At 42.7% G+C, this 17,126-nt stretch overlaps 1 protein-coding gene across 4 annotated transcripts in view; it reads right to left on the reverse strand.

Annotated features, from left to right (window-relative positions):
* Positions 1–1,624: 1,624 nt before the first annotated feature.
* The window catches only part of recql (RecQ helicase-like), a 19,201-nt gene continuing 3,699 nt past the window's right edge, over positions 1,625–17,126 (reverse strand). The window contains exons 3-16 of one of the 4 annotated variants that reach the window (XM_069156363.1): positions 16,507–16,737; positions 16,216–16,395; positions 16,014–16,120; positions 13,008–13,206; positions 12,742–12,908; positions 11,831–11,912; positions 11,514–11,662; positions 10,081–10,198; positions 9,827–9,965; positions 9,610–9,701; positions 9,314–9,530; positions 7,875–8,004; positions 4,603–4,741; positions 3,144–3,234 (exon numbers count right to left, since the gene is read on the reverse strand). In XM_069156363.1, coding sequence (XP_069012464.1) covers positions 4,637–4,741; positions 7,875–8,004; positions 9,314–9,530; positions 9,610–9,701; positions 9,827–9,965; positions 10,081–10,198; positions 11,514–11,662; positions 11,831–11,912; positions 12,742–12,908; positions 13,008–13,206; positions 16,014–16,120; positions 16,216–16,395; positions 16,507–16,737 — 1,916 coding nt within the window. In that variant the 3' untranslated portion in view covers positions 3,144–3,234; positions 4,603–4,636. Of the gene's footprint in view, positions 3,235–4,602; positions 4,742–7,874; positions 8,005–9,313; positions 9,531–9,609; positions 9,702–9,826; positions 9,966–10,080; positions 10,199–11,513; positions 11,913–12,741; positions 12,909–13,007; positions 13,207–16,013; positions 16,121–16,215; positions 16,396–16,506; positions 16,738–17,126 lie in introns of all 4 variants that reach the window. The other 3 variants (XM_069156361.1, XM_069156362.1, XM_069156359.1) reach the window with 3 other exon arrangements.

A 17,126-nucleotide genomic window follows, 5' to 3' on the forward strand; every position in this document is an offset into this window, starting at 1 on the left:
TCTGTGTTTTATATCCAATCTGTAGTTTTATATCCAGTCTGTGTTTTATATCCAGCCTGTGGTCAGAGCCTAGTCAGCAGAGAGAGGCCGGGTCCTCTTCCTTGTAGACATGCTGGTCATCCTTTTCACTTTACTTCTCTCAGGGCTTAGACTTTGTAGGAGCCACCTCGTTAGCGGTTGCCGGGTAGTTTGGGGGCACGGATGGTCTCTAGAAAACGCTGTCACTGGTCAGACTCACCTTTCTAGGAGGTAATTGCTGTGCAGGCAGGGCAGGAGTCAGCCTCAACCTGACGGCTCCAGCCGAGGGGGAAAAAACAACCCTGGTGTGGGTTGGCAGGAGCAGCTGATCCAAGACAGCTAGAAAAAACATTGTTGGACACCAGGTGACAGAACTCGAAGAAGAACCTTTCTCCAGGGAGGCTGAGAGAAAGGTGGAGATGAGCAATGGGGTTGTCAGAGCTTTTATACCAGCTCAGGCTGTGCAAGTGCTATCTTCTGATTAGTCGGTGAGTACAACGCTATGGCTGACATTATCTGAAGTATTTGTACTGCTCTTGAGCATTTCTGTTTCATGCAACTTTATACTTCCACTCCACTACAACTCAGAGGTAACATTGCACTCTATTACATGTGTCTGTCTTTATTTGCTAGTTACTTCTAAGATTACAGTTTTTCATATCCTTTCTATTCAGTTAAAACCATCCAAATTCGGTGCTTTGATTTTATTTTCTGATAAACTGAAGGATTTAATGTTCTTTTATAGGTTGAGAAACTTTCTACTTTTTAATGGTTTTGCTGTTTTCATGCCATTGTCTTGCTAAAACATGATAAGCGCTCATTTGCATGCAAACCTGTGACATGAATTGTTGTCGTCTTGTGTATGTTTGTTGTATGTTTTTGTATTGTGTACTAACGTTGATTGTAAAGGTATTTAAACAAAATAAATGAAAGCAGACTACCAGGATGCTACACTGACTCACTGTCAGCCTCAGGGAGGCTGCGGCTCAGACGGTAGAGTGGGTTGAACACTAATCAGAAGGTTGGTGGTTCAATCCCCAGCTCCTCCTGTCCACATGCCTAAGTGTCCTTGAGCAGGACACTGAACCCTAAGTTGTTCCTGATGGTGAACCATCGGTGTGTGAATGTTCTCCTGATGGCAGCACCTTGATATGGTGATCTGTCTCATTAGTGTGTGTGAATGGAAAAACATGTTAAAGCGCTTTGAGACCGAAAGGTGATAAAGCACTATACAAGTACAGACCATTTACTGTCACCCCCTAATGTACAATGTGGGCTTAGGAGTAACTTGCATGACCATTAAGAAATAAAATATAATACACTGACATGAATAAACAATGACACTGATTTAGTCTTTCAACACTATAAAAAGAAGGAAAGATCAGACCGGCTTACTGAATTGTTATTTGGAGTCTTTCAGAAATCATAGAATTCTTCCACATCTGCAGCCACAATGTCAGTGATTTGTAAATCTTATTTATTGACTATTTTCTTTAAATAAAAGGTAGAAAAAGACATCCATGTGTAGACGTTAGGAATGTTTCTCTACTCTCCTTCATGCTGCAACAAGAAAAACACACAAAACAAGAACAAGTAGAGCTTTAAATCGAGGTTCAGAAGTTTAATTTATATACAGTATATTCATCAAGACACTATGACGTAGCAAAACAACAGCTGAGGTATGTATTTATGTTTCTGTCCAGCACTAACAGCATTTATGGCCACTGAAGCCCCATTCAGACAGGATGTATTTCACCTTGGGAGGTAGGAGGATTTTAATCCATTCATATTCCTCTTGTTATTCAAGCCTGTGGTCTCGATTGTGCAGTTAATGTCCTGCTGGCCGGGAATCAAACCAGGGACTCTCTACCGGTGTGGTATGCTCCCTCAGCACCTTTTTTACTTACATTTTCTCAGCTGTGTGGAACCACCTTTAGTTTGAAAATGTTTTGCCAGTCTGACACATGTATGTTAACACCATACCACAGGTTAAAGGCCTATTTATGAGTCAATGCAACAGTAGAATGATATTAAAGCAGCCAGGAGACCTGCCTCCCTCTAAACTTCATTATGATGTGACGTCATCTACTGTCACCTACCAGGTTACAGGATTTTCCTGAAGTAAAATTAGATTAGTGGTTTATCAAAGACGACATCCTGCAACATGGCCTCAAAGTTTAAATTCCCATCCAGAAGATTAGTTAATTATTCATTTCCATGAATCTCCCATTGTTCCATTAGTACATCTGACTGGGAATATAAAGATGTGGATTTCGTTTTTTCTCACGACATCTTTTAAATGCTGTTTGCAGAATAACAACAGTCATGAACTGTGTTTGAGTTTTCCTGCTCAGATCTCTGCAGAGTTATGGTGGTCTGCTGCAGTATCGTTTTTGACGGTGGAACCAGGTGGTTTTAAAAGTCAGACATGTTTAAAGGCTAAACGTAGCGGCTCCTTTAACTCTGACAGCAGATAAAACATCCCATAAGTGAATGTCAGCAGTGGATCAGCTTCCTCCTGCCGCTGACCCGCGTCCACAGGCTGCGGGCCGTCTGGGCGATGGTCCCGCTGCGGGGCAGGCGGAGGCTCCTCAGAGGCTCCCTGATACACGCCAGCACTCCTGGCTCCGCCGGCTGCCCCAGGTACTCATGGGAGATGTGGTTTATTCTCCTCAGCTGTTTGCTGTAGTAGTTCCTGAGGTCACAGAGCTCCTCAGCTGCCGTGTCAGAGATGATGGAGGCCTGGGATGGAGAGCCGGGCACCGTGGCGGTGGAGGTGGAGGGGGGCGAAGAGGGCCCACTCGCTGCTACATCGGCACGGGGTTTCCTCCTCGCTCTCTGAGGGGTGGTGGATTTACGTTTGGAGCAAGCTTTAACTGGATGTGATGGTGTTTTCTGGCCGTTACTGATACCCCAGTTATCTTCTGTGTTGATTTCAACATCCACCTCAACGACATGTTGGGCCACGATGCTCCCCCTCTTCTTCTCCTCCTCCTCCTCCTCCTCCTCCTCCACACATCTGTCTGCCGGCTGGTTCCTTGCTCCGTCTGTCTGTCTGTCTGTGTCGCTGACGGGCTTCACGTCTCTTTTTCTGCTCAGGTTCCTCTGTTGCTTTAATAGTTTCTGTTTGGATTGTGGAGGACAGCTGTTCTCCAGGACAATGGGGTCGAAGGTCATGTGCACCTCCTCTTCATTGGCTCTAACAGCTGATGTTTCCTGTAACCATTAAATAAAGTATTAGTGAACAGCAGTGAAGCATTAAATCATCACCCTGGGATAAGTCGGAGGATGTGCACAGAGTCCAAACTGGGATCAGTAAGCTTCTAAAGCAACATGTGGCTAAAGTAGACGCAGCCTCAGAGTGTAACCGACCTCTACATGCAGTCAGTGGGAATAAATCCACCATGTTAACAGTGTGATGAAATGTTAGTGATAGTTGTAGCATGCTCCTGATTGGGAACTCTGGCACCAGAGACTGTAGGTGAAAGGCTATGCTCAAATTTTACAACCCCGTTTCCAAAAAAGTTGGGACGCTGTGTAAAATGTAAATAAAAACAGAGTGCAATGATTTGCAAATAGACCAAAGACAACATATCAAATATTGAAAGTGAGAAATTCTATTGTTTTATCAAAAATGTGTGTTCTTTTTTAATTTGTTGGTAGCAACACGTCTCAATAAAGTTGTGACAGGGTCAACAAAAGACTGGAAAAGTTGTGTAAAGATAACAAAAAAAACACCTGGTGGAACCATCTAAACACTAACTAGGTTACCATGGCAACAGATCAGTAACGTGACTGGCTATAAAAAAAGATGATTTCAGAGAGACAGAGTCTCTCAGCAGTGAAGATGGGGAGAGGTTCACCACTCTGAAAGACTGTTTGGGAAAATAGTTCAACAATCTAAGAATAATGTTCCTCAACGTAAAACTACAAAGAATTAGTGGATTTCATCGTCTACGGTTCATAATATCATTAAAAGATTCAGAGAATCTGGAGAAATCTCTGAACACAAGGGACAAGGCTGGAAACCAATATTGGATGGTGGTGATCTTCGGGCCCTCAGGCAGCACTGCATTAAAAACACACTATTCTGGAGTGGAAATCACTGCATGGGCTCAGGAACACTTGTGAAAACCATCGTCTGTGAACACAGTTCATCGCTGCATGGAGCGATGCAACAAGGGAGATCCTGAACGTGTTGCTGACATCAAATTCAAAATGAGCATGTATTTTTAATAAAACAATAAAATTTCTCCATTTCTCCATTTTATATGTCGTCTTTGCTCTATTTTCAAATATGGGTTCATGCGACTTGCAAATCAGTTCATTTTTAATGTTCCTTTTCCATCATGGTTCAATAATAATTTGAATGTCATGAAAAGTCATGAAGTTAAATCTGTTTATATTTAAAAACATGATACCATTTTTATTATCTTACAAGTTACAAAGGTTTTTTTTTTTTTTTAAATGAAATGAACTGGATTCAATCCATCATCCTCCAACACTCGGCATGAAGTTAAAGTGAGGACAGCGCCATGGCAACAGAGTCAGAAGTGAAGAAGAGAAAGGAATGATGGACTGTACTTTGTCAGCTTGTCCTCTGGGTGGGGTGGGGGGACTAGGGACGCTCTGTCTTGGTTTTCTTGGACACGGTGGCGTCTCCAGTGCTCTGACCTGACCTCTTTGCCTCTTTGGATTTTCCCTGGCCACTCGCAGCTTTTACCTGCAGGTCATTAACAACAGTCTCAACCTGAGAGGCTGCACACCTACATGGAGCGGACGAGGGGACACTAGAGGACAGGACACGGGACACGCAAGGCACACGGGACTGGAACGGACATGATAGCATCTGTTATGTCTCCATGTCAGCTCATAATGGAGATCCCGGAATTCCTCTGAGATGGCTGAAGGTCTCTGCATCGGTCAGTATTATATTCAGGGCAGGTTTCACCTAAAAGTCGCTGTTTTCTGCAAAATTCAGTCCCTCCAGGAAACCACCATCTTGCTATCGCAACAATGAATGCATATTCAAGCAAACTCCACAATATTTGTGGGAGCTTTAAGGAGCATTAACAACAAACATTAAAAATTTTCAAATAAAACTCACTTCATTGCCAACAATAACTCCTCATTTAATCAGAAAGTCTCTGCTCCTGTTTTCATCACCAAATAAAACTCTGTTCACCAGAGGAACAGGAACAAGAGGAGAAACAGGAAGTGAAATGTGGTCTTCACATTAAAATGATGTAAAATCATATTTAAGTCATTACATATTTATTATAAAAAAAAAAATGTCTTGAGTTGTAATCCTTTTTTATTCCTGCAATTCTATGCAAAAAAAACCTCTCTTAAAACTCCACAAATTGCATTGATTTATTTTTTTTAAATGTGCCGCAAAATCAAACATTTTTGTTCGCAACAATCACAAAAAAAACCCTCTGGAGGGACTGAATATTATTAAATGAATCATTATGAACTGTTCTGCTGTAACATATAGGATTCCAATTATTATATAAAAGCATAAATCCTTCAGTTTGATTCGCTGGAAGCAGCTAATGTTTCATCCTCATATACATTTTCAGTCTAAAACTCATTTTCAAAATGATATTCTCAACATACTTTAAGGTAACAGCAGTGAAATCTACAGGAACTACAAAGATTTAATCTAATATTAATTCAGTTAGATGACTAATGATCAGAATCAGCAGCTGTGTGGTGGTGAGATGAAGATGAATGTTCTTTAACAGATTTAAAACCTTTGAAACATGAACACAGATTCAGTCATCACTGTGGACAAACTGCATTAGCTTCAGTTCAGCTTTCACTTACCTCTGGATATATGAGACATTTACAAAATGTGCGACAACATTTTAAAGTGACTGTGAGGAAAGACACATCAGCCACACAGTGGAAGAAGAAGAAACTGGTTAGAGACTTCACAAAGAGAACACAGGGTTGGAAGAAACATCCAATTAATACACAAACACAGGAGATAAAAAGTGAATGTTTGGTGGAGCATGATGGAGAAGAGCCCGACATCTGCTGGAGCCTCTGCCTGTTTTTAACCTGTTCTTTGTGTCACAGATAAATTACATCAGTGATCGTCTGGTGGTCGATACGATCACAGAACCTCAGCTGGTGCAGAAGAACATCAGGTCCACTTATTGAAATCAGAGACCACCGACACCATTAATGATCGCTGTCAGAACATTGTAGTGAGCCTGGTTGTGCACCATTATCTCTCCCAAGGATTTCATTTTTGGATAATGCTGACTCCAAAAATAAACAAACAACAACAAAAACAGTGAGTGCTTTAAAACTCCAGAATCAATCGGACTCTTTTTCACATCACTGAACTAAATTATTCTTAAAGCTGGCTCAAATATTTCTGCAACTTCAAAGTCTTTGTTTCTTCAGCAGCTGCTTCACTAGAAAGCAGGTTTAGTCTCATCGATTAAAAAATGATCTGTCCAGATATTGTGGGTAAAACTTTTATGAACAACTATCTGCAAACTATTTGAACCAGCCCAGATGCTAAATTTACATTGTTCTGTTTTACACAGATAAAGTCTGGACAACATGACGACATGTGGTGTCTATTTTTTTCAGCAGTTCGGTATGTTCAACGCTCTAAAGTTTCAGACCAAACTAAACGTGACACAAAAGTTTGCTGTTTAAACTACGAGATTAAAATCAGTCCGTCCAGGAAATCGTGATTTTGCGATTACAATAATTCAAGAAAACGGCAATATTTGCAGATGGTTGCAATAAAAAAATAAAGATTCTGCAAAAAAATGTCTTCATCAGAATCTGAGCTGAAAGTATTAACAACAAACATTAAAAAATTTCAAATAAAACTCACTTCATTGCCAACAATAACTCCTCATTTAATCAGAAAGTCTCTGCTCCTGTTTTCATCTCCAAATAAAACTCTGTTCACCAGAGGAACAGGAACAAGAGGAGAAACAGGAAGTGAAATGTGTTCTTCACATTAAAATGATGATTAAATGTTTGTGATCAAAGGAAGTGATTCCATATTACTGGATGTTAAATGAGTTTTCTCCACACGTCCAGTTGTCAGAGACGTCTCTTTGTTTGTTTCATCCAGCAGGTCTATGTGTTGAATGAACATGAATTAAACAGCATCTAAAGCTCTTATTTTGACAGCTGATGTAATCCTTGTTTCTATATTCCAGTCACAGACGGTCTGTTCTGGAAACATACGCAGCTTTTAGGACCTTTGAGGAGCTTTTAGGACCTTTTATCTCCACGGCCCTCTAAGTTCAATAAATACATTGAAAACATTACAACTAAAATATTTCTGTGATGTGCAGCAGGATTATTATCACAGGAAGTGATTACACATTTATTATTCTATCAGGTAGTGCTTAAAAAACTCTGCAAATTAGATCGACATTTTTGAGAAAGTCCGCTGCAAAATCAAACATTTTTGTTCGCAACAATTACAAGGAAACTCACCAAAAACCTGGAGAGACTGATAAATCAAATTAATTCTTCATTTAAAAATATTTTCTAGAGAGATTTCAGAAATACCAGAAGTAAAACCCTCAACACTGTTGGAAAATAATCTAATGTTCATATTACTCTGCCTGAACTGAGGAGAGGCTTTTAAAACTCATACTTTACCAAACTGTGTGATTTTAATATTAAGAGGACATAAGAGAGAGAACCAGAGAAGTTTAAACTGGCTGCCGATAGAGGAGGGAGAAATGTAGTGTTTGGTGAAGTTGAGTTTTGAACAGCTCGTCCATAATGACATATATCAACATCACGGGCTCAGAGGGACGTGTGTTTGACGGGTTCATGCCATGTTTATATAGAAAAGGTGTACTCACCCCAGCAGCTCCGGGCTCTGCAGGCCTCAACGTCATGTTCAGTGTGTGAGTCGGGCTCTTGAGCAGCGGAGCTCTGCGGCCCAGCTTCATGTAGAAGTAGGTGGTGTAAGGAGTGAAGCTGAAGTCCTCTCTGAGGTCAACACACACCGGCCAGAACAGGACAACAGGAAGAATTAACTATCTGCTGCAGACGGTCTGAAATGACCCAGCTGTGCTCTCATCAACATCTGGATCAACAGGTCGACTAGTCGCCCAGAAATGTGGTTTCTAACTAAAACTGTGGCTGTTAGGATTTGATGATTGAGCTAAAATTACAATCTTGATGAATAAATAATTAATCCATCAGCCTTTGAACACAAGTCACGCTGCCATTGGTGAACAACTAACCATTAATGCAGCCAGGGTTCCCACTCCGAGTTAAAGGTCATACTCACTGACTAAAGAGCTGAAGCTCCACGACCTCTAACCAACAGACCAACAGACCAACCGTGCCAGAAACAGACATTATTTTATTCCCATCAATTACACCTCTGAACTCTGCGCAGTGCAAAGATTATTTTAAATGGGAACATTAAGAAGCCAGCATGCTTCTTACTGTTGGTGTGGCTGTGAAGGGCTCCCTCTTCTATTTTGAATGGATCTACAGTAGTTTTACAAACTTTACGTTCACCTTTTCTAGCGTCTACTTTATCCTCCAGTCTCTGGAGTCATTATTTCTGAAGCCAAATCTCTTGAAATCTACATTTTCCTGCACGTTTGCCTTCCTGAGCAGCTTCAAGAAAAGGAACATCTTTACTGTGAAAGAAGATAAAACCACTCAGGCAGTACAGGTAAATAACTTGATAAAAAAAAGACTACGAGGGAAAACATTATATTTGGATGAATAGCACCTAAAATTGAATCATGCAAACAACATTCCCTGATATAATTGGGCCCAAAAAACTATCAAATCCCTCAACTTTCCCTGTCTGGAAAAGAGTTTTTGAAATTCCCAGATCTGTGGGAACCTGTTCAGCAGTCATGTTGGTGGTAAAAACTAAACAAAGATCAACATGTCTCATCAGATAAATGAGAAAAAAACTGCAAATCAAAGTACGTTATCTCTTAACAATGCTAACTCAGAACTTTAAAAGGATCATCAGTGAGTGAATGTGAAGCGTAGTGACCTGAGGGATCATCAGTGAGTGAATGTGAAGCGTAGTGACCTGAGGGATCATCAGTGAGTGAATGTGAAGCGTAGTGACCTGAGGGATCATCAGTGAGTGAATGTGAAGCGTAGTGACCTGAGGGATCATCAGTGAGTGAATGTGAAGCATAGTGACCTGAGGGATCATCAGTGAGTGAATGTGAAGCGTAGTGACCTGAGGGATCATCAGTGAGTGAATGTGAAGCGTAGTGACCTGAGGGATCATCAGTGAGTGAATGTGAAGCGTAGTGACCTGAGGTATCCCTGCAGCAGCAGGCGGACGATCACAGCTTCAGCCTGCGGCCGGGACAGAGTGGTGGTCTGGATCATCTTCCTGCGCTTGGCCGGTCCTTTCCCCGTCCACGCCTCCACCAGCTTCAGCGGCGTCAGCTTCTCCTCCATGGACGCTGCTAGCTCCAGGATCTGCACCACCTGCCGGGCATGCTGGGTAATGTCCACGGTGGTGTAGTCTGGAGAGGTGGAGGTCAGGTGGTTGATATCTCACTTCCGCGCAGCCACGACTTTTAGTCAAACACATCACATACGCACCTTTAGCGTGGCGGCAGGTGTCACACGTCTGGCTGCAGCCCTCGTCGTCCCACACCTCGTCAAAGTGAACCGCCATGAGAGAGCGCCGACACCTTCACACAGCAGACATGAGACCTAAAGAGGCGTTCAGGCGGCTCTGTGTGAGGCGTTCAGGCGGCTCTGTGTGAGGCGTTCAGGCGGCTCAGTGTGCCGCTGAGACGGTCTCTGTCACCGTTACCTGTCTACGTTCTGGCAGTACTCCACCATCTGCAGCAGCTTCTGTTGACCAACGTTCTCCATCACCACCATGGTGCTGATCCGGAAGATGTCAGCGAAGCCGAAGTAGACGATGCAGTCTGCTGGACGGTCGTCTCTGCCTGGACACACGGGACGGACGGAGGGAATCACAGTTACTGCAACAAACAGCTGTTATATAGACGGAGCTGTATTACTCTTCGTGCTCATACTTGATGAAGATAAAAACTCGTGTACCTGCGCGTCCGCTCTCTTGGTAGTAGTTCTCGATGGACTTGCTGATGGTGTGGTGGATGACAAACCTGACGTCAGGCTTGTCGATGCCCATCCCGAACGCCACCGTGGCAACGACCACCTGGAGGACAACACAAGCACTGACTGGCACATGTTCACATGACTCCTGCAGCACTGATTATCACCCTTCAATTATTTATACAAAGAAGTTGTTTCGGTAGTTAAAACCTACTGTTTACAATGAAATCATTTGACAAAAATGATTCCGTTCATGAATATAACGAATACTTGATGGAAAATATTTGCTTGATTTGGATTCTTAAATTTGAGGATTGTCTGGTTTTATCTCGCGATATAATTTCAGAAATCTCCGTCTGTCTGTCCTTCTAATATCTTCACAACCGTTCGTCCTTCCTGCTTCAAACTGTGTGTGTTGCTGGGGACCCGGGATTGTGCCTTTTGTGCGATTTGGACACGCAACACGTTCGATATTAATTCATTTTCATAAAAAGGCGACTGCAAAACGCGCGAGAAAAGAGCAAACCTGGCAGCCTGCTTGGATGGGTTGCCAGATTTGACGCAGACTCCACCTACACCCTGCAGGGACCACAGAGCAGAGCCGAGCGCTTTCCAAGTGTCTCCACAGCGAGCTCTTCTCAGGAAACTGGATCTGACTTACTGTTAAAACACTTCAGAGAAGCGGCCGTGCTTTCACTTTACATTTCACATAAGCCGAAGGAAAAAACGACCGTCGTGATGAAGTCGAGCGAAGAGCTGCATTATTGTGCATGTTGACGTCCTGTGAGAACCATGAGCATCAGTAAATGTACTTCAAGTTCCACCACTTGAAAATTATATTTTCTCCATTAGGTGACATTTTACTTTCCTTTAATTAGCTAATATTAACATTAGCGCCTCCATCTCCTCAATTACATGATACTAATTGTATCATTAAAATTTAAAATGAAAATGTCTGGTGAAGACGAGACAAGACAAAATAAGGCCTTATTAATCCCTTATAACTTAGTCGTCACAGCAGCATAGAAAAACAGTTGGGAAAAACAAAACAAAAAGGGAAGCACACAAAGAAAAAAAATTACAAAACATGCACATGATAAAATTCGGATAAATAAAACATGATCTTTTTTAGAAAAGTATAAAAAAGTACCATTATAAAATGAATATTTGTGGGTTTCTGGGATTGACACTTGAAGATATCACCTTCACCTCAGAATAAACCTTTTTATAAGGTTAATCTTTTATTTTTTAAAGTCAGATTTTGATCATAATCAAAAATAGTGATTATTGACCAATAAATTAAATCTCGACCCGGTGCTTCTAGAAACCTCCAGCAGAACGAGTGTGTGTGTGTGTGTGTGTGTGTGTGTGTGTGTGTGTGTGTGTGTGTGTGTGTGTGTGTGTTTTAAACAGAGTACCTGGATTTTGTTGTTGGTCCACTTGCGGTGAACGCGGGACTTGTCTGCAGGGTCCATGTTGCCGTGGTACGGATACGCCAGGACGTCGCTCTTCTGGAGTTCAGACGACACCGACTCTGCATCCTTCTGAGAGAACACATACACGATGCCTGTGGAACACACACACACACACACACACACACACACACACACACACACACACACACACACACACACACCAGGGATGAAGCAGGTAGATAGAAACATCTCTCCAGGCATATGGACGAGTCCTGCTTGCAGGGTTCGGTGTGATCCAGCCGTCCTGCCGGTCCCGGTACCTGACTGGTCCTTGTATCTGCTCTTGATCAGAGAGATGATGTCACTGATTGATGCAGCGTTGTCAGAAGCTTTGATACGAACCTGAGGAAAACAAATGTTGGAAGTTTGATTAATTATGCAGAGAGGTCGTATTTACACTTCAGAGCTTCTTAAGTTTCTCCTTCAAGTTACAAACTGGCTTTAACTTTTACATTTCATGAACTGGGATGATATTATATCCTGTCTCAGTCACTGAACCTCCTGGTATTCATCAATCTGCCTTTTATTGATGCACTGCTCTCAAAGAAAACGAACGATGTTGTTCTATAAAGAGCCTCACGGCCTCTCGGTGTGTTGGTGTTTTCTTTTCCTGTTAAATGATGGGATGGCAGGTGAGAGCAGGTGTTGTTGTCGTTATTACACAGTTTGACCTCATGGTGTTGCTGTTCTCGCTGTTATTATGAATGAAAGCAGACTCAATGAAGCAGCAGCCTGTTTCTGATGAGCATCACATTAGTGCAGAACCTGATGCAGGTTTAGTTCTGCGGCCATTTTCTTTAATATTGGAGCACTTTGATGACGACATCTCTGCAGATATTGGACCACTGGTGAATGTTTACATTTTGCAAAATAAAGGACAAAACTATGTATTCCTTGTAGTTTTCTCTGCTGTATTGAAAATGTACCTAACCATGGATTTTGTGTAACTTTAATTGAGATTAATCTTAAATGAAGACAGAAGAGGAATCAACACAAGCAATTTGTTGTAAATTGCGACAAGAAAAAAAAACTTTAATGTTCCTGTTTCAAAGCTGGTCCAGAGGATTTGAATGCTCAGTCAGTTGTGCAGCTGTGTGTGTGTGTGTGTGTGTGTGTGTGTGTGTGTGTGTGTGTGTGTGTGTGTGTGTGTGTGTGTGGTATCTATGGTTACCTCATAGTAGAGATTAGTTCGGTTGAAGGAGGCTGTGAGTGTGATTGGCTGCGGGACACACAGGATCTTCTCGCAGTCCTTGAGGACGCTGCTGGTTGCCGTGGCAGTGAGGCCGAGCAGGGGCACTTTGGGGAACTGCCTCTTCAGGATGCCCAGCAGCTTGTAGTCTACACAGGATACACATAAATAATACAGCACATCGATGTGATAACGGTGTAAAGCCAGCTTGTTTTCTTTTGGTGTTGCTGGTTGTTGGACGTCCTCACCCGGTCTGAAGTCGTGACCCCACTGGCTGCAGCAGTGCACCTCATCCACAGCTATACGACTCAGCAGATTAGCGTTGTAAGATTTGTCCAGACGAGACATCAGCAGCTTGCTCTTGGCGATCTTCTCCGGAGTCACGTACACCAGCTTGAAAGGAGCCTTCGGATCCGTCATTCCAGTCATGACCATCTTCGCGTGCTCCTGTGAACACGGCAACACGCCTCGTTAACATACAACACGCCCCGTTAACATACAACATGCCTCATTAACATACAACACGCCTCGTTAACATACAACACGCCACGTTAATATACAACACGCCTCGTTAACATACAACACGCCTCGTTAACATACAACACGCCTCGTTAACATACAACACGCCACATTAACATCCAACACGCCTCGTTAACATACAACACGCCTCGTTAACATACAACACGCCACGTTAACATACAACACGTATATTAACCACGTTAACATACAACACATATATTAATCACATTAATATACAACATGCCTCGTTAACATACAACACGCCTCGTTAACATACAACACGCCACGTTAACATACAACACGTATATTAACCACGTTAACATACAACACATATATTAACCACATTAATATACAACATGCCTCGTTAACATACAACACGCCACGTTAATATACAACACGCCTCGTTAACATACAACACGCCTCGTTAACATACAACACGCCACATTAACATCCAACACGCCTCGTTAACATACAACACGCCTCGTTAACATACAACACGCCACGTTAACATACAACACGTATATTAACCACATTAATATACAACATGCCTCGTTAACATACAACACGCCTTGTTAACATACAACACACCCCGTTAACATACAACACGCCTCGTTAACATATAACGCGCCACGTTAACATACAACACGCCTCGTTAACATATAACACGCCTCGTTAACATACAACACGTATATTAACCACATTAATATACAACACGCTTTGTTAACATACAACACACCCCGTTAACATACAACACGCCACATTAACATACAACACGCCTCGTTAACATACAACACGTATATTAACCACATTAATATACAACATGCCTCGTTAACATACAACACGCCTTGTTAACATACAACACGCCACGTTAATATACAACACGCCTCGTTAACATACAACACGCCTCGTTAACATACAACACGCCTCGTTAACATACAACACGCCACATTAACATCCAACACGCCTCGTTAACATACAACACGCCTCGTTAACATACAACACGCCTCGTTAACATACAACACGCCACGTTAACATACAACACGTATATTAACCACATTAATATACAACATGCCTCGTTAACATACAACACGCCTTGTTAACATACAACACGCCTCGTTAACATATAACGCGCCACGTTAACATACAACACGCCTCGTTAACATATAACACGCCTCGTTAACATACAACACGTATATTAACCACATTAATATACAACACGCTTTGTTAACATACAACACACCCCGTTAACATACAACACGCCACATTAACATACAACACGCCTCGTTAACATACAACACGTATATTAACCACATTAATATACAACATGCTTTGTTAACATACAACACACCCCGTTAACATACAACACGCCTCGTTAACATACAACACGTATATTAACCACATTAATATACAACACGTATATTAACCACATTAACATACAACACGTATATTAACCACATTAATATACAACACGTATATTAACCACATTAACATACAACACGTATATTAACCACATTAATATACAACACGCTTTGTTAACATACAACACGCCTCGTTAACATACAACACGCTTCGTTAACATACAACACGCCACGTTTATATACAACACGCCGCTCTCGTCCACGCGACGCTACAACAGCGGTGCACTGAAGGGATTTAAGGCCTCATGAAGTCGCTATCCTGTTAACAATAAGAGAAAGAACCATCAACCCTGAATAAAAAGTAACAGGTGCACATAAACATGATGTTTAGGGACCATATCTTATTAAAAGAGCTCAGACTGACAGACGGTTGAATAGAGGCTGTAAATCTAATTCTGAGCCTTTTCATCCATCTAACACTTTATTCATCAGAGTAAAACGTGACATAAGTAAAGTCTGGTGTCATAGCCTCATGTGACCCCGTTAGAAACTAAGAGCCAGAGGTTGGGCTGCCTGTCGGTTACAAACCTTTGACTTCAGTACCGCTTCCTGAACAATCCTTTATTCAACACCAATTTTATTCAACAAAAATAAAAGTCTGTTACACATTACAGTGTAAATCTTCAGTTTTCAACACTTCACATTCAAACTATCTACAGACACTTTAATTAATTTGAGTAATTGTTGAAGCTTTTATTTTGAAGGCGGTGAGTCTCCAGATATGGGAATGCAGGTATAAGACAGGCAGACACCAGGAGGAGTTCATGGTTTTGTACCACGGCAGGAGAGGCAGCGGACGTGTTGTTTTGTTTGTTTGTTTGTTTGCTTGAAATGATCAAATAAATCTTCGGAAACGTTATGTTTGCCTCATGGATTTATTTCCCGTCTAAGATTCGTTCCTTGGTGCCTCGGTGGCCGCTTGAATTTGAGCTTTGATTTATTTGTTTTTTTGTGGTTGAGCTTGAGGACAAATCGTCGCCTGACAAAGAAGATAATAAGTTTTTAAACTGTAGGCTTTGCCAAGTTATTCCAGTATGCGGTGGTGTTCACACTGTGGCAGCTGTGTGCTGCGCTGCGAGCATCATGCAGCTCGCAGGCAGCAAGAACTTGAAGAGATTGTTTAAATGCTGCAGCTTCATGAATCTGACACTAAAAACAATCAACTCCAGGCTTTCATCTTCTCTTTTTAAACGAGGATTTTCCTGATTGGTTTGTTTCGATGCAGCTGAATCGTCATCATTTAGAACTGAGATTGCGTTTTTAACATGATTCCTGAAAGATGAGGTAAAACGACATAAAGCAGCAGACGGCTGTTACCTTGCTGCTGGAGGCGTTGAGCATGACTGCTGCCACGTCGATGGACTTCAGGTACATGATCTGGTCCTCCATCAGGGACACCAGCGGAGTGACCACCAGAGTGAAACCTGACACCGTTACAGAAGGGTTAAAGCGTGGAGAAGACACAGATGTATATATCAGGCTGCGAGGGCGGTCTGAGAGCGATAAACGGCGTGCGGACCGTCGGAGCAGACGGCGGGCAGCTGGTAGCACAGACTCTTCCCTCGTCCGGTGGGCATCACCAGGAACAGGTCGCGGCCGCTCAGCGTCAGGTTGATCGCTCTCAGCTGCAGCGGTCTGAACTCGGAGAGATGGAACGAGTCCTTCAGGTGCTGCTCCACCTCTCCGGACCAGGAAAAATCTAGCGAGTACGAGGAGATCAACAAGTGAACACGAGGCGCTGCCACAGACATACGAGGTATTGAGTTGCTGTTTGTTTTTCCTGTAAGAAGGAGCGGTGTCTGTCCGGTACCTGAGCCGTCGTAGCGCTGCATCTCCTGCTTGCTCATCACCGGTTCAGCCCCGGATGACTTGGAGGAGGATGAGGAGGATGAAGGCCGTGCAGTGTCGCAGGCCTCCTCCAGCAGCTGCAGCAGCGCATTCTTCCGAGAAGTGAGCTCGGCCTGCTTCTGCAGGAGCTCCGAGATCTGCAGCTCCACCAACTCCAGCTCCGACTCCAGCGAGTCCAGCTCCGCCTGCACGTCTGCACACCGACACCGGGAATGAAAAGCAGCTCTCCGCTGTGTTTCAGGTCTGTTTGGTCTGACGGACACTTCTGTGTTCAAAACTTCTTCCATGTCACCATCCCTGAGGCCGCGGAGCTCCAGGAACCACTCTGAACTTTAAAGTGGTTCTAGACCTTTTTCCTGATCCACAACTCGTCTCAGTGTCATCGGAGTTTGATGGAGGAGTTCTCAGATTTCACGTTTGGTTTTCATCTCGACATGAAAGTGTGAATCCATTTTATGTCTCTTCAACTGAGATGGATTATTGACGCAAACAACATCACAATGTAAAGAAGCACAGCAAACTGAGTACCGTAAATCAGTGACTTTTAAATCATTTGCATGAACTGTAGATGCATGTTTGTGC

Source organism: Embiotoca jacksoni, unplaced genomic scaffold (genome assembly GCF_022577435.1).
Source record: "Embiotoca jacksoni isolate LCO1_2020_lvr unplaced genomic scaffold, fEmbJac1.0.p SCAF_21, whole genome shotgun sequence".
Classification (NCBI taxonomy): Eukaryota; Metazoa; Chordata; class Actinopteri; family Embiotocidae; genus Embiotoca; species Embiotoca jacksoni.